The 15,213-nt window shown below is 56.7% G+C and overlaps 1 protein-coding gene across 1 annotated transcript in view; it reads left to right on the top strand.

The window, feature by feature from the left end:
- Positions 1 to 311: 311 nt before the first annotated feature.
- Positions 312 to 15,213, top strand: part of EML1 (EMAP like 1) — a 188,796-nt gene continuing 173,894 nt past the window's right edge. Inside the window, exon 1 of the mRNA XM_058740261.1 lies at positions 312 to 508. Within this exon, the coding sequence (XP_058596244.1) occupies positions 481 to 508 (28 nt within the window). The 5' untranslated portion in view covers positions 312 to 480. The remainder of the gene's footprint in view (positions 509 to 15,213) is intronic.

Consider the following 15,213-nt stretch of genomic DNA (forward strand, 5'->3'; position numbering starts at 1 on the left):
CCAGAGAGCTAAGACGACAACCACGGACTCAGTGGGGGCATCCCTCCGTCGTCTCCTCCAGTGGCCGTAAAAGCCACTCACTGGCCGGGTGGAACCATTCCCAGGGAGAGGAGGCTGTGGGCGTTCTGGGGTCTCCAGGCCTGGGGCTGGGCTCTCGGGGACTGCCCGAGCACCCAGGGGTGCAGCAGCCTCGCAGGAAACATTCCGAGGCAGCCCGGGAGAGGCCCAGGGCAGGGGAGGGCAGTGCCCAGATTTATCCACCAATCCCGAGGGCTCCTGGCTCTGGAGCTCGTTCTTATCTGCCCAGCCCAGCATGGGGGGGCGGTGGGGGCAGCCGGGCCGGCTGGGGCGGGACGCTGCCTGGGGACTGGACGCAGAGCAGGCCCGGCAGCCCCAAGCCCCACCAGGTGGGTGACAGCCACTGACGGCTCTGAGCGTCCCCGCAGGCTGGTGGCCGGCTGCCCGCCCGTCTCCTGCACCATGTCGGACGGCGAGGGCCCCTCGGCCGGTGAGTGGCAGTGCTATATTTACCCACCGCGTCTCCGGTTGCAGAGCCAAAGCTCCTGGTCGCTGAGGGCACCGGGCGCCCCCACCCCAGGCTGCAGGCAGCTGTGGGGCTGGACCCCCTTCCTCCCAGCCTGATGCCTGATGGGGGGGGGGGCGGGGGAGGGCCGTGCTCCTGGAAGGGGAACTGGACTTTCAAAGCTAAGTTCTGCTGCACCCCCTGCCTTCCCGATGGGGCTAGAGCAGGGGGCTGTGGCTGCTGCAAACCCCTCCCGCCGCCAGCGGGGGGTGCGGAGCTCACCCCCACAGTGCGGCAGGGTCTGGACTGGGCCCCTCAGTGGGCTCAGGGTGCCATGGGCCCCCACGGCCGCATGCAAACGAGTGTGTGTGAACACTGGTCCGGGGTGGGGGAGCCTACAGCTGCCATCTGATTCCCCAAAGGTCTGAGACCTCCGGGAAGTTCTGAGCCCCTGGCCTGCCTGCAAAAGGCAGGCTCCCCACGGGTCCCCAAATCCTCTAGGTTGGAAACGGCCAGGGATGCAAAGGCAGAGGGGTGCTCGGATACTGGGGTCTGCTCACGTGCCCCCTGTCCTCCCCGGGGCAAGGGGTTTGGTGAGGACCGGCTGCCTGTGCCCCTTCTGGCCACCCTTGGCTCCTTCCGGTTGAAGACGAGCTCTGGGGTGGACATGTCTGAGGCTCAGAACCCCTAAGTGAAAAAAGGGACAGTGGTAATCGTTCCTCACCCACAGGTGGTTGGGAAGGTTCACTGTGCCGGCGGGTGAAAGCCTATCTGTTGGTGCCGGGTGTGCAGTGAGGACTTGGTGGTGGCTTCGTGGAAGCAGCAGGTGGAGGGTCCTGGGCAGGAGCCCAGAGGCTCAGGAGCCCGTGTATCCCGGTCTGGCCCCTCCAGCTGCGGCTTGTTGCCTAAGACACGGCACGGCAGTGGCCCGTGGATCCCTTATCTGCCAAGCACCACCGTGGAGAATCCTGGGCACGTCTGGCTGTCCTGGGGTCCTGGGGGAGATTGTGAGTGACGGCAGTGTGCCCCCTCCCCTCCCCCGCATGGTGTCTGAGGGACCATCCCGGCGCCTGGACCTGGCCAAGTCGGAATTGGAACTCTGCGTGTGTGTGTGTGTGTGTGTGTGTGTTGGGGAGGGGGACACCGACAAAAATGGCCTGACCTCACCCTCTTCCGCCAGGCGTCAGTGGTGCTGGCTGCCAGGAATTGTCCGCCGAGGAGCCAGTATGGGGGGGGGGGGGGCGGGGGGATGTGTGCAGCAGACAGGCCCTTTCTGGCTGGCTCTGCCCACACCTGACACGAACCCGGAATAGCTCTCTCCCGCCACCAGGGACACGGCCCTGCTTTTAGCAGCTTGTAAAACCACCCGCATGTAGATGGGTATTTCAGGAAGGGCCAGAACAATATTTAGCCCAACAGGGCAATGGAATGGGAGCCATGTGCGTGTGTGTGTGTGTGTGTGTGTGTGTCCAGGAGGCTGAGAGGAGACACGGCCTTTACTGCCCCTTCGCTGTGTAGGAGACGGTCAGCTGGGTTGGGGGGCTGGGAGGTACCACCGTGGCTCTGCCCACCCTAGCTGGGAAGGTCACCTCTGGCAAGCTCAGGACTTGGCCTCCTGCCTGTAAAATACCGTGGGATGCTTTCGGGTCTCTGCCGGGCTGGACTCACAGTGCAATCTGGTTGGCAGGAGTAAAGACAGCACCTGGGGGCAAGGGTGCGTGCTTGTTTACTGGGGAGGGGTCTCCTGGAATGTGTCGTCTAAAGTGCCAGACTTTCTAGGATTCCAACCCCGCGGCAGTGAATGGGTCCGGGAGACAGCTGTGAAATATTTCTCCTTATTTGCACAAATGAATCCCCGGGCCTGGGAAAGTTCTCCGCTCTCCACCCATGACCTGTGTGACCTGTGTGACCTTGGGCAGAGTATTCCGGATCACTGTGCTTCAGTTTCCTCATCTGTTAACAATGATAGGACATTAGCTCCTTAAGTTCCAACGAGGGGTAAGTGACTGGAGGCATGTAACCCAGTTAACATAACACCAGGCTTACTGTTAACGGGTGTAGCTGTTGTAACTACTATTCAACCAATAAATGAGCTGCAGCCAAAGAGGAAAATGAAAGGAACACGGGGTCTGCTGTGTCTTGTGTCCTGGCCACTTTGGAGACATTGTTCAATCCCTGGAGGGGCATGCATGAACCCCACTGTATAGCTGGGGGAACTGAAGCTCAGAGAGGCAAACAGACTTGTCCAAGTTTGTCCCGTGGGTAAATTACGGTAGAGTCAGGATTCACACCCAGACCAAGAGCCCCATCCAGGAAATCCCACCCTGCTCGCCCAAGGGTGGGGGCTGGGGGTCTTGTAGGTCATCTGCGCTCTCATCTGAACAGCAGCCCTTCCCACTTTGGAGATGGCTAGCCAGTTCTGCATTGTCTCCAATGATTTGGAGCCTGTTAAAAAAAAAAAAATGTGCTGCCTTGTCACCATGTCAGGAAAACTTCACAGATCAGGAGCACAGTGGCAGGCAGTCGGCTCCTGGGTTCATGGCCCTGTGCCTGGACAGGGGAGCCTGGAGGCTAAGGTTACCAGGAGTCAACACTGTATTTATAGCAGGAACCCGCCTGCACTGGGAGCTGCCAGCCTGCACAGCACGTCCAGGGAAGGTACTTCCCGTACAGTTGTCTGGATTCTAGGCCTGGCTCTGCCCCTTAGCGAAGCAGGGCACGGATGGGCCACTTCCCCATGGAGACTCCGTTTCCTCGTCTGCAAAATGGGGCCCTACCGTGTCCCTCTGGGGGGCTGGACAGAGGGGCCGGAAGGTGCTGGCTCCACACATCCTGGGTCTGTTGATTGTCTCTTCCTGCCTTTGACCTCGTGGTCTGTCCCCTCCCCTCTCGGCAGAACTCTGCAGGAAGAGAATCCAGCCTCTGTGCTGTCAGTCCCCACATGTTTGGGAAAGTTTCCAGCAAAGCAGTTTTACAGTTCCAAGCACCAAAGAATAGGCCATTGTATTCTCAGAGGAGCACTGAATGCGAGTGCATGGGAGCCCAGGGTTCGAATCCCTGCTTTACCACTCCCGGGGTCTGTGGCCTTGAGTGAGTCACTTAGCCTCTCTGAGCCTCAGTGGTGAGTCTCCTCACTGCTTTGGAGGGTGTGTGTGGGGGGAGGATGGACACCCCTAACCCAATTAAGTGCTCAGCCAACAGAGAGACTCTCTTTCTCCTGCTGTGCAACCTCCCACCGATGCCGTGCCCCCTCTGGGCCCCAGCCTCCCTGTGTTTGTGCGGTGAGCAGCAGACAGGCCCCCTGTCTTTATCACCTCCCTCAGAGCTCTGCGGGTCCTGGAGCTGTTCCAAGTGATTCAACCGGGTTGGGGGGGGTGCGCAGCCGACAGCATCTCTCTGGGGTCCCCCAAAGGATCCCCAAGTATCTCTCTTTGCCTGGAAACAAGAAGGTTTTTCTGAGGGTGCAGGGCCTTACATTGGAGTGGGCCACCTGTATCTCACTCAGTTCCTCCCGGTGCCCCCAGAGCCCAGAGAGAGCCCCACTTCCCTGTCCCTCCTTGTCCTGGCCTGGGTTTTACCAACTGACCTCAGGACCCGGGCCTGTGTCTACAAGGAGATTAAAGCAAAACATTTTCATTGTTCAGGACCTACTCTTGGAGAGGAAGTGTCTTCCCCCAGGAGAGGTGGCAGGCGTGGTCCCTGGGCCTTGTCAGCTCTCTAGGTGGCTCCCCTCCTGTGATGAGGGCTTCCCCCTTTCTAGGCAAGTAATGGGGTTCGGGTTTCATCTCTTGGGCAATAGGGAGTCAGTGAGAACTCCAGCCAGGAGGGTACCCGGATTGCTTCCATGTGTGGGGTGGAGGGACTAGAGAATCTAGAGGTCAAGAGGCCCAGGAGGAGGCTGGCAAGATGGTCCTGAGGGGAGAGGGTGAGGCTGATTCAGGAGGGGAAGGGCGGGGGGACCAGGGGGGGCCTGGCAACTGCAGAGTGTGGGAGCAGGGAGGCTGCAGGGAGGCCGTGGTCTGTGCTGGTGCCCCCATCGGGAAGGTCCACAGGACAGATGCTCGTCTCCAGAGGTTTGGGGGTGACCTGGCAGAGTCCCAGGGTTGGTCTGTAAAAACACATTGGCAGGGGGCACCTGGGGGGCTCAGTCAGTTAAGTGTCCGACTTCGGCCCTGGTCATGATCTTGCGGTTCATGAGTTTGAACCCGGCTTTGGATTCTCTGCTGTCAGCGCGGAGCCTGCTTTGGATCCTCTGTACCCCACTCTCTCTGCCCCTTCCCTGCTTGCTCTCTATCTCTCTTTCTCATCTGGCCTCAGTGCAGCTCTGCCTCCTCCGGGGCCCCTCCCCTGACTCTGCGGTTCCTTGGGGGCCCTGCACCCTTGGAGTGCCCACCCCCGACCGTCTGGTTGAACGGTTCCGGCCTGGACAAGTTGGGTGTCGGGGATAGATATGTCTGGGTGGCGTTCATTGCTGTGTGACCTGTAACAAGCCTCCTTTCCTTTTTGGCCTCCGAGGATCCTACAGGTGACGTGGCCCTGCCCACGTGTCCTGTGTCCCAACAGGAGGCAGGGCTCAGGCCCCAGCTCTGCACCGGCCCTCATCAGGCCCGAGCCCCTCCGAGCAGCAAACGAGTAAACTTTCACTCCTCTTGGTTCAGGTCCCTGCTCCAGAATCTGAAGTGTGTTGCAGGATTTTTTACCACAATACCCGGGGTTCGCTGTCTCACCGCTTCAACGAAGGAAAAGGGGGGACACAAAATGAGCAGGAGGCAAAACTTTATTAGAGTAGAAGATCTGGAAGGAAGAAAGCTGTCTTTACAGAGAAGGGACATTGGAAAGTGAACGCCAAGGACTATAGGGGAGGGTCCTTGTTTTATAAGGTTCTGGTCAGCGTCCCCTTCCCTTCCTTGTTCCTTCCCAGGTTCTACCCTTGCTGGCTTGAGAGCTGTAGGCACTGGGTTGTCCACTCCCCATTGGCTTGTTTCCATTGTGTAAGGGGTGGCCTAAGGCCATACTTAGGTCTTGGGTCACATTCCAGAGGGCAAACCTGAGGGGGGTAGGTGGGCTCTCTTCCATTCTTAAGAGGAACCTTACGCCTGAGGGGGCTTGCTGTGGTCCAACCCTCTTAGCATTGTTCCAAAATAGGTGTTTTTCCCCACTCAGGGACCTCAGGACCAAATCTTTCCCTCTCTGCCTAGTGAATCCTAGTCTCCTCTCATCGTACCCTTCAGGGGCCTTAACGCTTATGACAAGAATATACAGGTTACAAGCTGTTGGGAATTCAACTTGGAAATGCAAGTTACCATGTCTGTTCTTTTAAGGGATTGGGTTCATTCTAAACAGGTTTTTTTTTTTTTTTTAATGTTTGTTTATTTTTGAGAGAGGGAGACACAGAGTGCAAGTGGGGGAGGGGAAGGAGAGAGGCTCCGAGCTGTCATCACAGAGCCCGACACGGGGCTCGAACCCACGAACTGTGAGATCACGACCTGAGCCGAAGTCAGACGCTTAACTGACTGAGCCACCCAGGGTTCATTCTAATTGAGCACTCTTGAGAGAGCAAGAGGGATTTTTTTAAAAACTTCATTATGCATTTAAAGTAAAATGAAGCTGCTATAGTGTTTGCAACGACTTAACTGTATTTTCTCGAATCTGTGCAGTCAGAATAAAATACAAAAATCGATGGCTGAGACGGGTGAAAGATACACATCGTCATCCACAGCTGCTGATTTCAAATCTTTATATTCATCAAAACAGATCCTTTGTTTTTTACCGACTGTGTCACTCAGGATGGGTCCAGTGTGCTCTGGAAAACGACAAATCGCAGTGGCTTAAGGCAACAAAGGTGTACTTCTGGCTCATGCAAAGTCCTTTGCGGATCTGGGTAACTCTCAGGGTGGGTGACCTAGGCGGTGGCTCAGCCGAATGCCTCCATAGGGACCCACGTTTCCCCCCGTTATGAGGCAGGCAAAGAGAGAGACAGAGACGCCACACAGACGATTAAATGCTCCCATGCAAAAGTGGCCCCTGCTGCCACTGTTGGAATTTACTGGCTCAAGCAAGCCACGTGACCACACCTAATGGCAAGAGGGCGGAGTATGGCCCTCCACTCGTGAACCACTGTATCTGCCCCCCATTGACTTTTGTTCCCGGTTGACTTAAAAAAAAAAAAAAGTCATCTCTTTTTATTATGAAATGTTCGGAGCGTATCGTCTGAGCTGTGGTCTGGAAGCATCTGAAATGCAGATTATGAGTCGTTCCAACAGGCAGATCACAAAGCAAGGGGCAAGATTTTTCAAAACCTGTTCTTTCCCACAGAGTTAAATTTGCATTTAAAAGCATAAACACACATTTCTGAAAAATTTGGCCACACCACCAGCAAGGAAAGGCGTAACAGAGAGGAACATGAGCTGCTAATTGCCAAAAAGCTCTAGTGATTTATTATTTGCTAATGTGCCAAAGAGGGGGTTAGGGCTGGATAGCTCCTGAGGCCGTCTAATCAACAAACTCAACGGATAAAGAGACGGGGTCTGAGATTAGAAAGAAATGATTACAGAGGGGCGCCTGGGTGGCTCAGTCAGTTAAGCGACGAACTCTTGATTTGGGCTCAGGTCATGATCTCATAGTTTGTGAGTTCGAGCCCCGCGCCGTGGTGATGGTACGGAGCCCGCTTGGGATTCTCTCTCTCCCCCTCTCTGTCTCTGCCCCTCCAGTGCTCACGCTCTCTCTCTCTCAAAATAAATAAAATAAACTTAAAAAAATTCTTTTTAAAAGAAACGATCGTAGAAACGTATTGGAAAGTAAACTATGAGTCTGCGCTTCATCTCTCTGACACAGACAGTTTCCTTGATCCCACGGCACCGCCACACAAAGGCTGTGCAGCCAGTTTAGCAAGAGGCTTCCCACTGGACTTGTGATAACAAATAACGACTTTAAGTATGAATTTACAGCCTACCGGAGGGCCGTGGCCACGAACGCCGTACGTCGTTTTGTGTAATGAGACGAGAGCTGGTTTTAAAATATCGTTTGCAAAGGCTGGAGGTTGTCTCTAAGCCCTTCTGTAAGGGGCGAGGGTGTCAGTCGAATGGCTAGAATAAAGCCGGAATGTGGGTTGGGGTCGGTGGAGTCCGTGCTGGGGATCAGATGCCCCTGCAGCACTGGACCCCACGTTCCAACCTCTAAGCCAAACTGTCTGGAGAACTCTCTACCTAGTGTAAACACACCCTCTAGGGTTCCCGCCTCATTTGTTTCGGGCGGAAAAACATGTCAAAGCCCTGGCACTTGCAGAAGACAGAAGACATCCTTCTTAGTGCTCCTCTCTGGAGGAGCCCGTGGTCTCAGTGGACCACCTGCCTTCGGCGGTGCTTATCCGGCGCGTCCTGTGTGCGTGGGTCCCGCCGCGTGAGGGAAGGGCTTGGGCCTCGGCCCCGGGAGGCCCCTGGGGGGCAGCTGACCGGAGGAGGAGTTGTGCGCAGGTCCCCCGGAGCCCCACAGGGAGGCAAAAAGGGACTGGCCGGTGATACACAGGCTGTGGGCTCCACGCAGGGCCCTGGGGGCCCACTGGGCACCGTTGCTTTTGGTTGGGGGGCGACGGCTTTATTGAGGTGTAATTCACATACCGCGTAGTGCACCCACCTCAAGGGTACAAGTCAGGGCATTTTGGTCTATTCACCGAGTTGTGCAACTATCATCACAGTGAGTCTTAGAACTTTTTAATCGCCTTGAAAAGAAATCCCTGCCCATTAACCGCCCTTCTCAGCCCCTGGCGGCCACTATTCTTTCTGTCTCTGTGGATTTCCCCGTTCTGGACATTTCCTATAAATGGAACCACACAATACGTGGCCTTTGGTGACTGGCTCCTTTCGCTTCACATAACTTTTTTTTTTTTTTATGTTTATTTTTGAGAGAGAGAGAATGAGTGGGGGAGAGGCAGAGAGAGAGGGAGACAGAATCCAAAGCAGGCTTCAGGCTCTGAGCCGTCAGCACAGAACCCGGTGCGGGGCTTGAACCCATGAACCGTGAGATCGTGACCTGAGCCCAAGTCAGACGCTCAACTGACTGAGCCACCTGGGCGCCCCCTCGTGACGTTTTTAGGTCCTTCCACATTGTGGTATTAGTGTTTCACTCCTCTTGTGGACAAATACTCTCCCCTTGTACGGAGAGACCACGTGTTATTTAACCAGCCATCAGCCTAAATGATGGACGTTTAGGTTGTTTCTACTTTTCGGCGGTCATGACCAACACGGCTACAGACACTAGTGCCCGACTTCCTGTGTGAACCGATGTTTTCGTGGCTCTTGAGCGGCCACCTCGAGGTGACGTTGCTGGAGCCTAGGGTGGCTCCACGTTGAACCGAGGAGCCCCCGAACGGCTTCCCACAGTGGCTGCACCAGTGCACGCCCCTGCAGCAGAGCAGGAGCGTTCCTGTTCTCCACATCCTTGCCACACCTGCTGTTGTCCCCTTGCCTCCAGCCATCCTAGTGGGTGTGAAGGGATCTCACTGCGGTTTTGACTTGCCTTTCCCTTGTCACTAATGGCGTTGAGTGTCTCTCTGTGTCCTCATTGGCATCACCTCTCGCCTCGGAGACCTTAAGCCTCAATATCTTCATCTGTAAAAATGGGGACAGCAACAGAGCCTGCCTCACAGGCAGCGGTGAGGATTCAGTGAGATAGTTTGAGGGTCTTGGTGCGGAGGGGCTGCTCAGACGTGTTTCCTCTGAGGGCTGGCGTGAGGGAGGGGACTCGGAGGAAGCTGGAAATCCGGAGATTTCTGCAAATTCCAAGCCCATTTAGAAAAGGACAGACCTCATCAGAGAACGTGCTGGCTGACACTGGCCGGGCCCTGGGGGATTCCTTCCCCAGCTGCTGGGCTGGGCAGGCCACGTGACCTGGCCGCATCCGCACAAACCCCGGGGAGAGGCAGATGAGGCAGGGGTCCATCCCGCACGCTCCGGGAAGATAAGCCTGGCCCGTCATTCGGGTTTCTGGTGAGAGACACCTGCACGTTGTTCTTATCGTAAGTTATCTGGCCTCCTCCTTTTGACTACGCTCGAGGCTGGTCACGTTGCCCTTCCTGGACTCACAAGCTTCCGTCTGTCAATGGAGAGCTCTGGAAATAGGCCAGGAGCATCCTCCCGTGAGCTTGGGCGGGAGCCTGGGGCCTGGCCGAGGTGCCGATGGTCAGGCTGATTGTGTAGCTGGAAACTGAGCCAGGAGCCGAGCCAGGAGCCGGGCAGGAGGTGAGGGAACACGATCGGGTCATCACGAGTGGAAAACAAATCCACCTCCAGATAAGGCTCATCGGGCTGCCCCGCAGGGAAGCTTGCATGGTCTCTCTGGAGCCCGCCCTGACGGCCCTGCGTGTTCAGTTGAGCTTATCATCTGGGAAAGGTGGGTCTTTCCCCCAGGGGACCCCAGACTCTGGTGCAGGGTACGGGTGCTGCAGCGGGCAGGAATGCCAGGCTCTTTGCTCGCCCTGTCACTGTGCCCAGGGCCACTCGGGGCAGCAGGCAAGAGGCAGGCACGGGATAGTGGCTGGGGAATCAGTCAGAGAGAAGGACACAGGCCGTTGAGCTCTGCTACCTTTGCAAGCCAAAGAGTCTCTCTGGGCCTTTGTTTGCGTGTGTGTAAAATGAGGCCGATGATACCGTGTAGGATGGCCACCAAGCATGAATGAAATAGCACATGTGGTCAAGGGCAGGGTGGGGGGTGAGACCACGCCTTTCTCGTCTGCCGCCCATCAGGGAATGTTTGTTGAACGACTGCTGGACTGAATACCGTTGTTGCTGTTTTTCTGCGCCGAGTCACCTGGGACCACCACGTGCTGGGACCCCGAGGCATCTCTGGACCCTGAGGCATCTCTGCACCACACGGTCTGAGACAGGACGGCCGTGTACCCAGCCCCAGTGAGCCTGGCAGCTTCCGGCTATCCCCCCAGGCCCTCCTGCTCTTGCCCCGTCTGGCTGTGGCGTGTGTTCATTTTCTGGGGCGTAAAACAAAGGCAATTAATTGTCGCGGGGCATCTGGGTGACTCAGTCAGTTAAGCGTCCAACTCTTGATTTTGGCTCAGGTCACGATCTCACGGTTGGTGAGTTCAAGCCCCGCACGGGGCTCTGTGCTGGCAGCAAGGAGCCTGCTTGGGATTCCCTCTCTCTCTCTCTCTCTCTCTCTCTCTCTGCCCCTCTCCTGCTCACTCTCTCTCTTTCAAAATAAATAAACATTAAAAAAACCCCAGAAATTAATTTTCTCGCAGGCCGGGAGGCCCAAAGTCTGACACTAGGCTCACTGCGGTGAAAGCCCAGATGTCAGCAGGGCCGTGTTCTCACTGGGGGAGAGTCTGTCCCTGGCCTCTTCCAGCTTGGGGTCATTCTCCTTGACTTGTGGCCGCATCCTTCCCATCCCTGCCTCTGGGGCCACATGGTCCCCCTTCTGTGCCTCAGATCTCTGTCTGCTTCTCTCTTATAAGTACTCTCACTTTGGCATTTAGGACCATCTGGATAATCCAGGATAGTCCCCCCTCCCCCATCTCAGGATCCTTAATTTAATTACATCTGCGAAGACCCCCTCCCCATATATGGTAATGGTAACTTTCAAAGGATCCTGTGATTAGAGCCTGGTATCTTCAGCCCCGACACAGGATTCCCCAGAAGCTTGCGGCCTCCCAGGGCTCTGGCTGGGGACCCAGGGAGATAGTCTGAGGGTCTCAGACCCGCCCCCACACACAGATTTCTCCTCTCTGGGCTCTCCAGGCTTTTCCTTTGAAACAGAAAAGGAAGTTTTTGGATTCAGAAACCCTTTTAATCTTTCTATGAAATGCAGGTACCAAGTCAGTTGTCTCCAAAAGGACTCAGGCTAAGCTGAGAGTCCTAGCAAGCCAGAGCCTCAGTTTGGGGGTGTGACCTCTGTCCAGAAAGGGACAGCCACTGAGGGTCTCACAGAATCTGGGGGTGGCCAGAGGAGACGTCACCCTGCCCAGACGCTGGTGCCCGGCCCAGAGAAGATGCTGGACAGGAATTAGTTCCCCCACCTCCTGCCTTCCTCAGTTGCCCCATCTGTGAAACCAACTGGTCTAGAGCAGGTGTCTCTAGAGATGTTTCAGGTGAAGTTCTAGGGTCTGTGAAGGGGAATGAAAAAAGAAAAGAAAAGAAACTGTAAGTAATTGCTCACTCAACCGCTAATCACATCCTGAGTACCTGCTGTTGGCCAGGCCACTGCTGGGTCCTGGGGGCACAGAGGATGGTCTGTCACAGCTGGACAGAAAGACAAATTAGCAGATGGACAAGGAGAGGCCGGTGAACCATGTGCGAGGACTCGAGAGTTACAAGGATGGCTTCCCGGAGGAGGTGATCCCAAGCCAGGTCTTGAGGGACGAATGGGAGATGACAAGGGAGAGAAGGGTCTTCCGGACCAGAGGGCACATGGAAGGCACCGGGGCCCAGAAGAGCACGGCCATCCAGGGCCTGGGGAAGAGCCGAGGCTCAGGTGTGCTAGAGACAGCCTTGCAGGGGGGTCTTCCTATTACCAAGTGAGTCCTGCTGCTCAGACAGCACAGGAGCAGAGGCGACAGCAGTAGTTAGCCCATCAGTCCTTCAGCAAACACGTACGGAGCAGCTGCAAAGAAGGCGTGGTCCCTTTCCTCGCGGGGCTGACGCCCCAGAAACAGAATACACAACCAAACTGTGGTGATGAGGGTGAAAAGGATGGAGGGAAGACTATGACTCAGGGAAGAGAGGTGAACCCAAAGAGTGAGTCCTGGACGCATCTGGGGGAAGGTTGTTCCTGGCGGAAGGAGACAGCAGGTGCCACCACCTGGCAGTGGGAGTCCCTGGTGTTTCCAAAGAACACAAGCGGGGTCAGTTTGGGTGGGAGATGAGCTCCGAGGGGAGGCGGCAGAAAGCGCAGGACCCTTGCGCAGGCTGAGAGGGGACGCTGGTTTTGGCCCTGAGTGAGACGGGAGCCATGGAGGGTTTGGAGCAGAGGAGGGACGAGATCTCACGTGGGTTTTACAAGCAAGTGGCAGCAAGGAGGGATGGTAATTCCCAGAGGTTCTGAGCAGCAGAAGACAAGAGACGTCAAGCCCAAGGCCCTGGGGCCAGCCCGTGTGGGATCATCACGTGTGGCGTCCTGGGGGCGGCTCCTCCAGAGGCAGTGGTAATGGACCCCGCCAGCAGCCGGCTCTTGGTTCGCACGCGCTGGGACCTCGAGTTCTTTTGTCTTGAGACAGCGCCGAAGGCACAGCCCCCGAGAGGCATTTCTTGACCTTACCCAGGAAGATGCTTATCACCGGACTCCCAGACGTCAGGTCTTGAGACGACAACACACACGGGCACGTACTCATGTGGGTCTCGTACCCAACACCGGGGCTGCTAGATGGAACACAGGCGTGCAGTTAGCTCCGAATTTCAGATCATCAGCGGACAATCTTTAAAGTGTCAACACCACCCAATAATTGCTCCTTATCGGCAGCTGAAGAGTCCCCCCAATGCCCAGGAACACCTCTGATGACGGTTCTGCTTTCGGGCTCGCAGGACTGAGGACGGAGCATCTCCCTGAACATCGTGGTTGGAGCCAGGAGGGTGGGGATCAAGGTCATAGACCTTCAGGCCTGGAGAAAGTGTCCTGGTCCCACCGAGGGGCAAGGCTGCCTGCTGAGGGCCGGGGAGGGGGGCATTCCCCGGGGAAGCAGTGCCTGCCTCAGGGCCGTCCCCGCTGGGCCTCCACAGCGCGAACCCAAACGGTCTTTGGCTGCTGGAAGGCGGCTTGCCGAGTGCCAAGGGCGACTGTCTCCTCTTTGTTTCCCACCCCTCCACTACGGAAGTGATTTATGGGGGCGCCCGGGTGGCTCAGTCGGTGAAGCATCTGACTCTCGATCTCGGCTCAGGTCACGATCTCATGGGTCACAACTCCGATCCCTGCATTGGGCTCTGAGCTGACAGCATGCAATCTGCTTGGGATTCTCTTCCCTCCCTCTCCTTCTGCCCCTCCCTTGCTCGTGCATGCTGACACGCGCTCTCTGTCTCTCTCTCTTTCTCAAAATAAATAAAGAAACTTAAAAAAAAAAAAAACCCAAAAAACAGAGGGGCACCTGGGTGGCTCAGTTAGTTGAGCGTCCGACTTCGGCTCAGATCATGATCTCACAGATCATGAGTTCGAGCCCCGTGTCGGGCTCTGTGCTGTCAGCCTGTCAGTGTAGAGCCTGCTTCAGATTCTCCGTCCCCCGCTCTCTGCCCCTCCCCCAGTTACACTCTCCCCGCCCCCCAAATAAATAAGTATTAAAAAAAAGAAAGAAAAAGAAAGTGATTTACGGCCCGGAGTAAGCAGGGCGGCTGGGAGAGGAAGCACGGTGGGGCCTGACTGCAGGAGGAATCTGCTGCTACCTTTCAAAACCACACATTAAAAAATACGTACGCTTTTTACACACAGATTTTTTTAAAAATAGAGACGCCTGAATAAGAAAACAAACCCTGAAACATGCGGATGAAGGAAGAAATTCTCCAGGAAACTGCACGAGCGGTCGTAAGCTCGAGGCCTCTGTGGGAGGCGCCCCCGCCGGGCCCCCATCTCGGCCCTGCGGCCCGGTCCCTGACACCTCAGCTGGTGGGACCTCTTGGGGATTTTTCTCCACCAGAGCTACATCTAAGGCCCTGGGCCTGCACGCACTGCCTCCCTGGGGGGTCTGCCAGCCCCCCACCCCCACACCCCAAGGGCAGCCGGGAGATAGAACTCTCTGCAGGCTCCGTGCCGTTTCTCACCTTGTGGTCCCCCGTCCTAGAGCACCTCGTTCTCCGTAGCAAAGCCGGCCTTGCCTTCCACCCTCTCCTTTCCCGCCCGGGGCCCTCATCTCTCCACGTGTCCCTTCATCAGACGGTGACCGTGGTGAGGGCGGCACCCGTATGTCGGACTCATCTCTGTGCCCACCACACATAGTAGGTGCTCAACAAACAGCTTTGTTACTCCTCCGAGGCTGCTCGTCGCTGTTCCTCCGGCCGCCTCTATGACGGAGGCACTGGGGTCGAGACCGGACTAAGGGCCTTTGGGCGCCCTCTCTGTTTTCTCTGTGCCCCCAACCGCGAGGTGTGGCCACTTTCTGGACAAGAAAGCTGGGCCCAGAGGGTGTGGATCATCACACGGCTAGCGCACGGAGGTGTGGGGATTCACCTGCAGGCTGCCGCCCCCATCCCGCGGCTGAGCCCCTCCCTGTCCCTGCCCTGAGTCACTGGGGCTCATGGACAAACCCCTTTCCTCTCTGGGCCTCAGTTTCCTGATGTGTGAAGTAGGGGAGGGGCTACTGTTGGTGATGTCTGAAGCCTCACTCCTGGGGGTGGGGGACACGAGACACCCCTTCTTGTGACATCCCTTTAACCCTGTGGCAGCCACGGTCACCATCAGGTTGGCGGGGTCTGAGGGGGAGAGGGGCACTTCTCAGCCTGGAATGTCGCCTCCCCCACCCCCTGCGTCCCCCAACAGTGGCCGTGTGAACTCTGGGTGAGGCCAGGCCTCGACTCCCAGCCTGGCCTGCTCAGGGGTTGGGGTGGGGGGCTCCCCGTGCTGGAGGAGGAGAAAGGGTGAGGTGCAGGGGCTACAGACTGACCTCCCGGGGCTCCCTTTGGTGGCCTCGGCTTTTTGTTTTCTTTTCAATTCCTGCGTGAGCCACTTATAAAGTTAGAGGTCCGGGTGTGGGCGGGCAGGGTTTG

The sequence above is a fragment of the Neofelis nebulosa genome, chromosome 7 (genome assembly GCF_028018385.1).
Source record: "Neofelis nebulosa isolate mNeoNeb1 chromosome 7, mNeoNeb1.pri, whole genome shotgun sequence".
NCBI lineage: Eukaryota > Metazoa > Chordata > Mammalia > Carnivora > Felidae > Neofelis > Neofelis nebulosa.